General features: G+C 53.3%; 1 protein-coding gene across 1 annotated transcript in view; it reads left to right on the top strand.

Moving 5' to 3' along the window:
• ALPL (alkaline phosphatase, biomineralization associated) overlaps positions 1 to 6,312 on the top strand; it is a 57,004-nt gene extending 50,692 nt beyond the window's left edge. The window contains exons 9-12 of the mRNA XM_007459216.1: positions 1,613 to 1,747; positions 3,826 to 4,017; positions 4,470 to 4,589; positions 5,295 to 6,312. Coding sequence (XP_007459278.1) covers positions 1,613 to 1,747; positions 3,826 to 4,017; positions 4,470 to 4,589; positions 5,295 to 5,560 — 713 coding nt within the window. The 3' untranslated portion in view covers positions 5,561 to 6,312. The remainder of the gene's footprint in view (positions 1 to 1,612; positions 1,748 to 3,825; positions 4,018 to 4,469; positions 4,590 to 5,294) is intronic.
• Positions 6,313 to 10,379: the final 4,067 nt, after the last annotated feature.

Genomic DNA, 10,379 nt, shown 5'->3' with positions numbered 1-10,379 from the left:
TTTCCCTTCTGGTTATTGGGCCAAGCAAGTGGTGGCAAAACCTCCTGCAAATCTTTCTCAAGGAACACAGCCCCTGGGTCCTGGGTGTGTCACTGGAAATTATGGGCTTAGAGCTGGGCACCTGGAGGATCCCTCAGATACACACACAGCTCTCTACTTGCCTGGGTCACACAGCACACACCCCATACCCCACACTGGCTGTGTAGAGTTATGCATGTACCCATGGAGCAAGAAAGTTCTGTTCATGGATCTTAGAGCCAGAGTGCTGGGTTCAGATCCAGCTCCTACCACCCATGAGCTGTGCAACCTTGGGCAAGTGTTTTCTCCTCTCTGTGCCACAGTTTTCTCTTTTATAAAATAAGGATAATGAATCCTCCGTAAAATGGGGATAACAATAGGGCCTACCTCAGGGTTGTCATGAGGACTAAGTGAGTTAATATATAAGTTACCTGTTGCTGCATAACAAATTATCCCAAAACTTTACAGTTTAAAACAACTGTAAAGTTGTTTTATTTATAATGATTGTTGAACAATTTATTCCTTCACAGTTTCTCTGGGTTGGGAGTTTGCGAGTGATTTAGCTGGGTCTCTCGTGAGGTTGCAGTCATCTGAAGACTTGCCTGGGGCTGGGGCTTCCGAGGTGGGCCACTCATATGGCTCATAACTTGGTGCAGGCTGTTGGCAGGAGGCCTCAGCTCCTTGCCGCATGAATCTCTCCATTGAGTTGCTTGAGTGTCCTTACAACATGGCGGTTGGCTTCCCCCAGAAATGTAAGAGTATGCAAGGCCGAGGCCACAATGTGTTATGCCCTGGCCTGGAAGTCACACACCATCATTTCTACAGTGTTCTGTTGGATACACCAGGTAGCCCTAGTCAGTGAGGGAGGGGCACCCACGGGCATGAATTCCAGGAGGGAGGATTATTGGGCACCATCTCAGAGGCTGGCGCCTAAGTGCTTCCAAAGCACATAGGACAGCGTGTGGCGCAGAGTAAGCGCTCTGTTAATTGGAACCCTTGCTTGGCTGCATGCAATCATGGAAGGGCAAGGTGTTCTGAAAGGACATCCAGGACTGGAGACACCAACCCAGTACTTGTGGAATCTTGTGACATGGCTAAGAAATGGATCACCCTCCTTACTTCACAAGGGGAAAAAACCGAGCTCGGTGAACAGAAGGGACAGTGACCCCAACCCTTCTTCCGTTTCACTGCACGGGGCACTGAGCCCTTCAGGCCTGACCTGTAAATGACATGTAAGTACACACCCAGGCTGCCTTGTTGAGGCCAGGACACAGTCCTCTGCCATGTCCAGGGCTCTATGGGCTCAGGGTGGGCTGATGGATTGAAATCCCAGGTCTCCCACTTAGCAGCTGAAAATAGCAAGGTACTAAACACCTGAGGCTCAGTCTCCTCCTCTGTGAAATGGACACGGTGGTCCCTCTCACCATGGCGTGGCTAAGAAGATGAAAGGAGGAAGTGCGCCCAAAGCACCTGGCACAGGTCAGGCCCGCAAGAGCCACCCAGATGAGCTCCCCATCCCCCCACTTTACCCCCAAGCTGTGTGTGGGGAGCCTGTGCTCCCTGAGACACCCACATCCTCCCGGGTCCTCCTCAGGTCTCTTTGAGCCAGGGGACATGCAGTATGAGCTCAACAGGAACAACGTGACTGACCCTTCACTCTCCGAGATGGTGGAGATGGCCATCAAGATCCTGAGCAAGAACCCCAAAGGCTTCTTCTTGCTGGTGGAAGGTAGGGGTCCAGGGCCTGACTGCAGGGCCACTTCCCTGGGAGCTTCCAGATGGGTTCAGGGGTAGGGCGTCCAGCTCTCAGAGAGAACTGTCCAGTTTGGGGATGAGCAGCGAGATTCCTTTAGGGAGATGGGTTGTGGAGGGGGGGGGGGAAGGGGGCGGTGCTGAAGTTCCCAGGCCAACAAGCAGCTCTCCTCTGGGCATGGAGATGGCACATCTGGCTTACTAGTCCAGGAAGGCTTCCTGAGAGAGGAGGCAAGTTTCTTCTTTTTGGAAATACCTCCCCAAGGCCTGGCTCTCGAGGGGTGTGCAGGCCCCTCAGCTTCACTCCTCCCAAAAGACAAGTCAGCAGGCCCCGGTAGACAAATGTGCTCTTGGCAGCTGCCTGGCTGGGCCCAAGGACGCCGGCCCAGGGTCCTCCTCTGTAGGTGCCCATCGGTCTGCAGGAACCCTCGCAGCTGGACAGCAGACCTCTGACGTTACTGGGCCCGTGTGGGAACAAGGTCCGAGAGGAGAAGGCCCGGGGCAGGCCCTGGGATATCCTGGGGTCCCCTGCGTTGGGAGAGCTAGACCCTTCAGGAGGCAGCGGTGCTGTATGCCGACATTCCTGGGGTTTCCCAGCACTGTTGTGAGGCCCTGGAGTCATTGTCCTGATGCTGCTACCCACTTGCTCTGTGACCTCTACCTGTACGTTTCTGTAAAATGAGGCCAAAAATAGTCCCCCTCTCCAAGAAGGGTTATTAGCATCCATTGAGTTCAGAGACATAACGTACTTGGAACAGGGCCCAAAAGAGAATAAATCCTTGATGCTTCTGTTATTATCATTATTATGATTACACAGTAGCTAAGTCAATCACAATAGGAAGTGAGAGGAAATGATAAAGTTTCCAGAATCTTCCAAGGTTCTAACAACTATTGTCTTCCATGTTCTAAATGGACACACACACACGGTCGTATTTGCACACATCCTGTCACCACACATACGCACACGCTCAGGCCCCTCCGCCCTCCAGAGGCCAGCGGCCGCCAGCCCAACTCGGCGACTTTCTTGCCAAGCCCCGGGGTTCCCACTGAAGCACGGCGGTCCCGGCCTGGCCCTGAACAGGCCTCTGATGCCGAAGAACCAGCCAGGAACCAGTGGTGGTGAGCACAGGCTCCCCCGGGAGCGGTCCTCTTTGTGAGCGGGGCCAAGACCGGGCCCGCCAGACCAGCTGCTCCCACAGCCACAACAAAGGAGGGACCCACCCTGCCAGCCTGCCAGGCCAGAGTGGTGAGGCCCAGGCTAGCAGGAAGGAGGGCGGCCAGGCGCCCAGGCTCAGGACCCTCAGAGTTAGGAGTGTCCACCAGGCATCCTCTTCCTGTTAGAGATGGAAGGTGTTCTCTGAAGTCACACAGCCTTAGCCGTGACCTTTAAGCCAGGCTTAACGCCAGGCCTCCTGTGCTCATCTGGGGGAGGTGGCATGAGGTGCAGGCTTCCCCAGGCCTTTATGGAAGGCTGCCGTAGGCACTGCCCAGGCATGGAGGGTTTTTCCCCTTTAGGAGCGTGCTTTACCCTCGGAGGGGATGTATTCAAAGCGGAGATGGAAAAACAGGGCTTTACAGCGAGTCACACCTGAATTCAAATCCTAGCAGATCCCACCTTGGACACATCACTTCCCACTCCCGGCCTCAGCTGCTCTATCTGTAAACAGGGCTAATCGTACCCATCTCTGCCCACGGTTGTTGTGAAAGGGAAACAAGACATCAGCTTATGATGCCTGGCACCTAGTAGCCATTCAGGCATGTTGGGTCCCTTCCCTACGTCTCCGAGGTCTTCAGGGACACCGAGAAGCTAAAGAAGCAGGGGTGGGAGCCGATGGGGTGGTGGAGCTGCTTTAAACCCTGGCTTTGCACTCTCCACGTGTGGGCCTGTGGTCCAACAACTCGCCTTCTGAGGTGCTGTGAAGGTCGAATGGCTGTGTCAAGTGCCTGGTGTGGTGCCTGGCCCAGGGGAGTCCCCTGGCCATCACGGGATGGGAATTGGGGGCCACATCTCCTTCCCTGCCCCCTCACTGGAGGCCTTTGCCTTGGTGTCCCAAGGGGGAAGGATTGACCACGGGCACCATGAGGGCAAAGCCAAGCAGGCACTGCACGAGGCGGTGGAGATGGACCGGGCAATCGGGCAGGCAGGCACCATGACCTCCGTGGAAGACACGCTGACCGTTGTCACCGCCGACCACTCCCACGTCTTTACCTTTGGCGGGTACACCCCCCGTGGCAACTCTATTTTTGGTAGGTGGGCCTCCATTGGGGTGGGCACTCCCAGGGTCTGCCCTCTGGGAGCAGGAGCGGGTGGGAAACCTGGCAAGCCCAGGGCCTGGCATGTGTGAGACTCAGAATTGGGCAGGGAGGAGAAGTCACTGACAGGTGGGGGGACACGGGGGGGGTGAAGCGATGCCTGGGTGGGTGTACGGGTGGCCGCCTGGATGATGGATGGGTAGAAAAATGAGAGGGACGAGGGATTAATGGACGGGGCAGAGGAGAGGACGGGTGGGTGGATGGAAGGATGGAAGGACAGACCAACAGATGGGAGGATGTGGGCACAGTGAAAACTGAAGGGTGGCTGGTTGGAAATAAATTGGGTTTGGAAGGCGGCTTCCTTGAAAGAGGACCCAGGGGTTGCCAAGCTGGGGGCTGGGGACTGTACTCCAACATGACCCCTGGACCAGTGCCTCCCTGTGCAGGTCTGGCCCCCATGGTGAGTGACACAGACAAGAAGCCTTTCACTGCCATCCTGTATGGCAACGGGCCTGGCTACAAGGTGGTGGGCGGTGAGCGAGAGAATGTCTCCATGGTGGACTACGGTAAGACTGCAAGGCCCAGAGCTGGGAGGGGACAGGGCACCCCCTTAGGGATGAGCTTGGAAACAGTGTAGTCCTGTCGTTAAGGCTGGGGGTGGGGTGTCTCAGAATAGCCAGGACTTGAGTCAGAACAACCTTAATTTGAATCCCTCCTAAAATCTAGCAGCTCTGTGACCTTGGGCAAATAACTTCACCTTCCTCAGCTTCTGTTTCCTCCATATCTACCTCCTAAGTTTGTCTGAAGGACTAGATAGATCTGATGAGCTTAGCGTGGTGCCTGGCATGTGTAGGTGCTTGCTATGTTACACTGCCATTTTTACTGGCTGTATAATATTCCAGTGTGTGAGTCTTCCCAGTCTGCTTATCCAATTCCATATTGTTGGATGTTTGTTCATGATGTCCCCAGGGGTCCCTGGGGGCCTAATGGCACAGCCAATGGTAAGAGGCTCTCCTGGGTTGACTCTTCCCTTCTAATCCAGACGGCCCGGATGAGGTCTGGGGGTTGAGAGTGCAGGCTTCTGTGTCAGACTGAACAGACTCAGGCCCAAATCCTGTGGCCTGGTGCGAAATGACTTCCCCCTAGTGAGCCTCAGTTTCCTCGTCTATAAAATGGGGGCATTCAAGCCAACCTGGAAGGGGCACGGGGAAGCTACTGTGTAGTGCCAGGCCCCTGGTAGGCTCTCAGCGAGTGTTTCTTCTGGCCCACAGCTCACAACAACTACCAGGCACAGTCCGCCGTGCCCCTGCGCCACGAGACCCATGGCGGGGAGGACGTAGCCATCTTCGCCAAGGGCCCCATGGCGCACCTGCTGCACGGCGTCCACGAGCAGAACTACATTCCCCACGTGATGGCTTACGCAGCCTGCATCGGTGCCAACCGCGACCATTGCGCCTCCGCCAGCTTGTCAGGCAGCCCCTCCCCAGGCCCTCTGCTGTTCCTGCTGGCCCTGCTCCCCCTGGCCATCCTGTTCTGAGGGCCCAGGGCCTGGGCATCTACCAGCCCACGACAGATGGCTGGCCTCCCTCTCCAAGTGCTGCCCACCCCCGGCAGCCCACACCTCAAGGGACGGGAGGCAGAGGCCTCCACAGCCTCTGCAGCTGCCAGAAAGGGGACCCAGGAAACCAAAGTCTGCCTGCTGCCCACCTCACTCCCCGCTGGAAATCTCCACCAGTTGCTGGCCTCCAGCATCTGCCCCCACCCGCTGCCCCTTTGGCCAACAGGGTAGGTTTCTCTTGGGCAGGCAGAGAGCACAGACTGCAGAACTTCTCAAAGCATCTTATTTTTTCTAGCAGACATATTTCTCCAACCCAGAGGCCTTGGAGCTTCTATGGAACATTCTGGATCTGACCCTCCCACTCCCCTCTCCTTCCCTCTGGAACCCACCAGGCCCCACCAGGCTCATGTCCCTGTCCCCAAGCCCAGTCCTAACTTTCAGGGGAGACCAAGTGCATCTCCTCAGGATGGGGGTTTGCTCACTCACTCATTCCAAGGCCGCCTGGGGCTCCCAGGAAGTCAGCTCCTGGGACTGGCCATCCAGCCCAGGGTGGCCCAGGCTGGGACGGGCAGCCTGGCAAAGCAGACACTTTCCAGCTCCGAACACACATGCCAGCTCCTCTCTGAAGTGACTCTCCTGTTTGGAACAGCCAAACGTTTTTCTCTTTTTGATGTTGGTTAAAAGGGAACACAAAACATTTAAATAAAACTTTCCAAATATTTCGGAGGACAGGGCTGAGTCTTTGTGGTCAGTGAGGAAGAGACTGAAATAAGGTCATTTCTCTGGGAAGAACTGGACTCAGGGCCCAGGAGCACAGGTGGGGTTGGACGAGGAGAAAGGGGTCTCCTGCTGACCTGGGGACTTCACCACTCATTACCTGGGCGACTTTGGACAAAGTCCTTTGTGTCTCTGCCTCTCCATTTTCTTGTCTGTAAAATGGGAGACAGTCCACTCTGGGGTTGCCATGAGGATTAAAGAAGACTGCCTCTGTGCCCTGAAACCCACGGCAGGAAGGCCTTCAAGGGCCCTGGGACACCCTTGCTGCATGGCGCTCACAAACAACTGCCCACCCTGGCCCATTGTAGTTGTTCCTCCATTCATTCACTCAATAAGCATTGAGTATGAGCCAGGCACTGTACTAGGTCCTAAGAATTTAGTGGTTGCCCTCGCAGAGCTTCAGCCTAGATGATTGTGATTTTTCCGTTCCTGATTGTCAAGCCTGGGTACCAGACTCAAGATTACACCTCATATTGGGGGTATACAGAGTTCCCCAAGTTTGTTCCTCTTTCCTCAATTAGAATCAAAGTCCCAATAATGATACTAATCCTAACAATTAATATTGATCATTTACCATCTGCCAGTCTCTGTGCTTGATGCTTATATGCATTCAGTTCATTTAATCCTCACTAGGAAGTAGGCCTCCATCATCCACATTTCTAGATGATGAATCCAAGGGTGCAGGAGGTGATGTGAGTGCCCAAAGTCCCTCAAGTTGTGGAGCTGGAATTTGATTACAAGGTTCCCATACTTAATGACACCCTTTATTTCTTTATAATGCATTTCCAACCTCCTGCCAACCAGGGTCTGAGGCAGCCAGTACTAATGACTCATAACAGGGGCCAGTTAAATATGAACTTGGAAAGGTGAGAAATTGTATGTCAGAAGCAGACATCCTTCAAGAATGAAAATGCAGCTGAGCAGATTTCTCTTTGAGTTTCCTAGCAGTCCTGGCAAAAAGGGAAGCACAGCCGAGCTGATGCTGGGATAACAAATTAAACTACATGCCTACATTCTCGCCAGGACAGAGACCTCATCTTCAACTGTTCATTACAGCATTTTCATTTGTTATTCTCATACTATCTTCATAATTTTTGTCATATCTCTGTACTATCATTTCCTAAACACTTCTTTTTTTCTTTTTTAAAATTTATTTTGGCTGCACCAGGTCTTAGTTGGCGGCATGCAGGATCCTTAGTTGCGGCATGCGGACTTCTTAGTTGGGGCATGCAAACTCTTAGTTGCGGCATACATGCAGGATCTAGTTCCATGACCAGGGATCAAACCCACAACCCCTGCACTGGGAGCATGGAGTCTTTACCTGCTGGACCACCAGGGGAGTTCCCCTAAACACTTCTTTAAATTCACATTTAAGCAGTCTGTTTTTAAAAGTTCACCAGGGACTTCCCTGGTGGCACAGTGGTTAAGAATCTGCCTGTCAATGCAGTGGACACAGGTTCGAGCCCTGGTCCAGGAAGATCCCACATGCCGTGGAGCAACTAAGCCCGTGCGCCACAACTACTGAGCTTGCGAGCCACAACTACTGAAGCCCACGTGCCTAGAGCCTATGCTCCGCAACAAGAGAAGCCACTGCAATCAGAAGCCTTCGCACTGCAACAAAGAGTAGCCCCTGCCCGCCACAACTAGAGAAAGCCCATGTGCAGCAACAAAGACCCAACGCAGCCAAAAATAAATTTTAAAAAAGTTCGCCAGTACCACCCAAAATCAATTTACACGTCTCTGGGGTATGCAAACCATCCTTTGTGTCTTAGGTTGGGTTTTTCAGAGGCAGACTCTGAGACAAGGATCTGAGTATAACTAGTTTATAAAAGGAACCCAGAAAGCGCCAGGCAGAGTGGGGAAGTCAGCATGGAAAGGGAAGGATATGTTATTAAGCAGGTTACCATTCTGGACAACTAGGGCTCAGTCCCACTGTGGGCCTCCAGGAGACTGTGTAGCAGATGTATCTCAGAGTTACACCACTGTGGGGCGAGGGAGCTGGGGTATTTATTCTCCAGCTCTAATCCCTCATTGGCTAAGGGCTGCTCCCAGGAAAATGAACACCCTGGCCCTTCCAACCGGCCCCTGGAAGGGCTGAGACAAAGCTCCCAAGCATGTGCTAGAACAGTAAATGCTCAAAGGATACAAACAAAGCACCATCATATCTGTTAAACTTTGGGATGGGATTCAAAAGCATGGGCTGTGAGTCAGAGAGATAGGGGTTCCTGTTTCTGCTCCATCACTTTCTCCTTTCTATGAACTCAGGAGACTTCTTTAACTTCGCTGATGTTCCATTCCTGCATCTGAATGTACAGTCCCAGCACCATGCTGAACACATACTGAGCCTTTAGGATCCCATGAGAAACAAGGATCTCCTCCTGCCATGAGTCCAGGCTGTGGGCTGATGTCTGCTTCAAGAATAATCAAGGATGCTCAGGCACCACTGCTCCAGAGTCTTTCCCATGCCTCCCTCACCCAGGCTGGACCCCACACCTTCACGTCACTCATCACCCCTTTAGTCTAACTGTTGGTGGTTCTGAGTCCTAATCCAGGCCAGGGGTCCAGGCAGAGGTCCCAGCTCCACCCATCCACCCGCAGAACTAGCAGCTAAGGGTGACAGTAAGATGTTTTCTCAGGGAGGAAGACTGAAGCTAAGCTGACAAATCCTCTTCTAGTCATCCAGATAACCCTGTTTTCTGTTAAAGAGAAATCTAGAACTTAACACAATAAGAGTTTATTTCTATCTCAAACATCTGGTGGTGCCTCTGGTCAGGTGCCTGAGACCCAGGTTCTTTCCACTGTGTGGCTCTGCTGTCCTCTAAGTTCCAGATGTTCTATCTAACCAGAACGTCTATCTGACCAGCTCACTAATGAAGGGGGTGGGAGGGACCCACTTTTTAACCACTTCTTCCTGGAAGTAACATATGTCCCTTCTACTCACAGTGCATTGGTGAGAACTAGTCACATGATCCCATCAAATGCAAAGGAGGCTGGGAAATGTAGTCTTCAGTTGAGTGGCTGTTTCCCACCAACAACTCTAGCAGGTTCTCAACCGCGGCACTACCGGCACTTGGGGCTGGGTGCTTCTCTGTTGTGAGGACTGTCCTGTGCATTATAGGATGGTTAGCAACATGCCCAGCCCCTCCTCACTAGATTTCTAGGGGACACAATCGCTGCCCCCCACCCCACTCAAAAGTGAGCACATTTGCTCCACAGAAAGGAAGGGGTGTAGGAAGCTTGGGTGGTCTTGTCTCAGCTTCACTCACGCTCAGGGCACCTTCCAACCCACATGCTCCCCAGACATCACTGAGTATCCTCACAGTGTTTCAGAACATTGGGAACTTGCACAAAAGATTTGAATTTCTGGCTTTTTTTGAAAAATTGGAAGGTGTGCTGGCACTGCCCCACATTTCTGCAGGGCAGTAGTCAGCTGGAGCTGAGAGATGGCTCTCCATCTTGGGGGTACCTCTCCTGTTTGCCTCAGTCCCCAGGGTTCCCTGTACCCTTATGCAAAGCCCCTCTGGACTGGTGTTACTTGTCTGGCCGTTGTGGAAACTGAACTTGTGGCCCCTGCCTTATTCTGGGCCATAGCCTGGGCCACGCCTGGGAGACAACTGCGAACAGGCCCAAGGCTCTGTCCTCAGGAAGTTCATGTCTCATGGTAGAGACCACCAGAGGGAATTCCAGGGCGGTGGGGAGGCAAGGAACTGTGGGGGCACAGAAGGGGCACCTAACCAGCTGGGGGCACAAGTGGGGTGGGCACAGAGACAGAAGGCAAAGAATGAACTGGGGCTTGACAAGGTGAGGAGGACTGAGGCAGCCATGAGGCTACAGAGGGGAATTCAGAGGAAATGTTGTGGGAAAGATGGGCAGAAGGGCCTCAAATGCCATTCCAAGAAGCCGGGTGTTGACCTTGAAGACCCTGGGGAGCCATGGAAGATTCTGGAGCTGGGGCGTGAGCCTCATTTTTTTTTTTTTGCGGTACGCGGGCCTCTCACTGTTGTGGCCTCTCCCGTCGCGG

Source organism: Lipotes vexillifer, unplaced genomic scaffold (assembly GCF_000442215.2).
Source record: "Lipotes vexillifer unplaced genomic scaffold, Lipotes_vexillifer_v1.1 scaffold496, whole genome shotgun sequence".
NCBI lineage: Eukaryota > Metazoa > Chordata > Mammalia > Artiodactyla > Lipotidae > Lipotes > Lipotes vexillifer.
The sequence above is the reverse complement of the archived record's forward strand: the minus strand, read 5'-3'. Positions and strand labels throughout refer to the sequence as shown.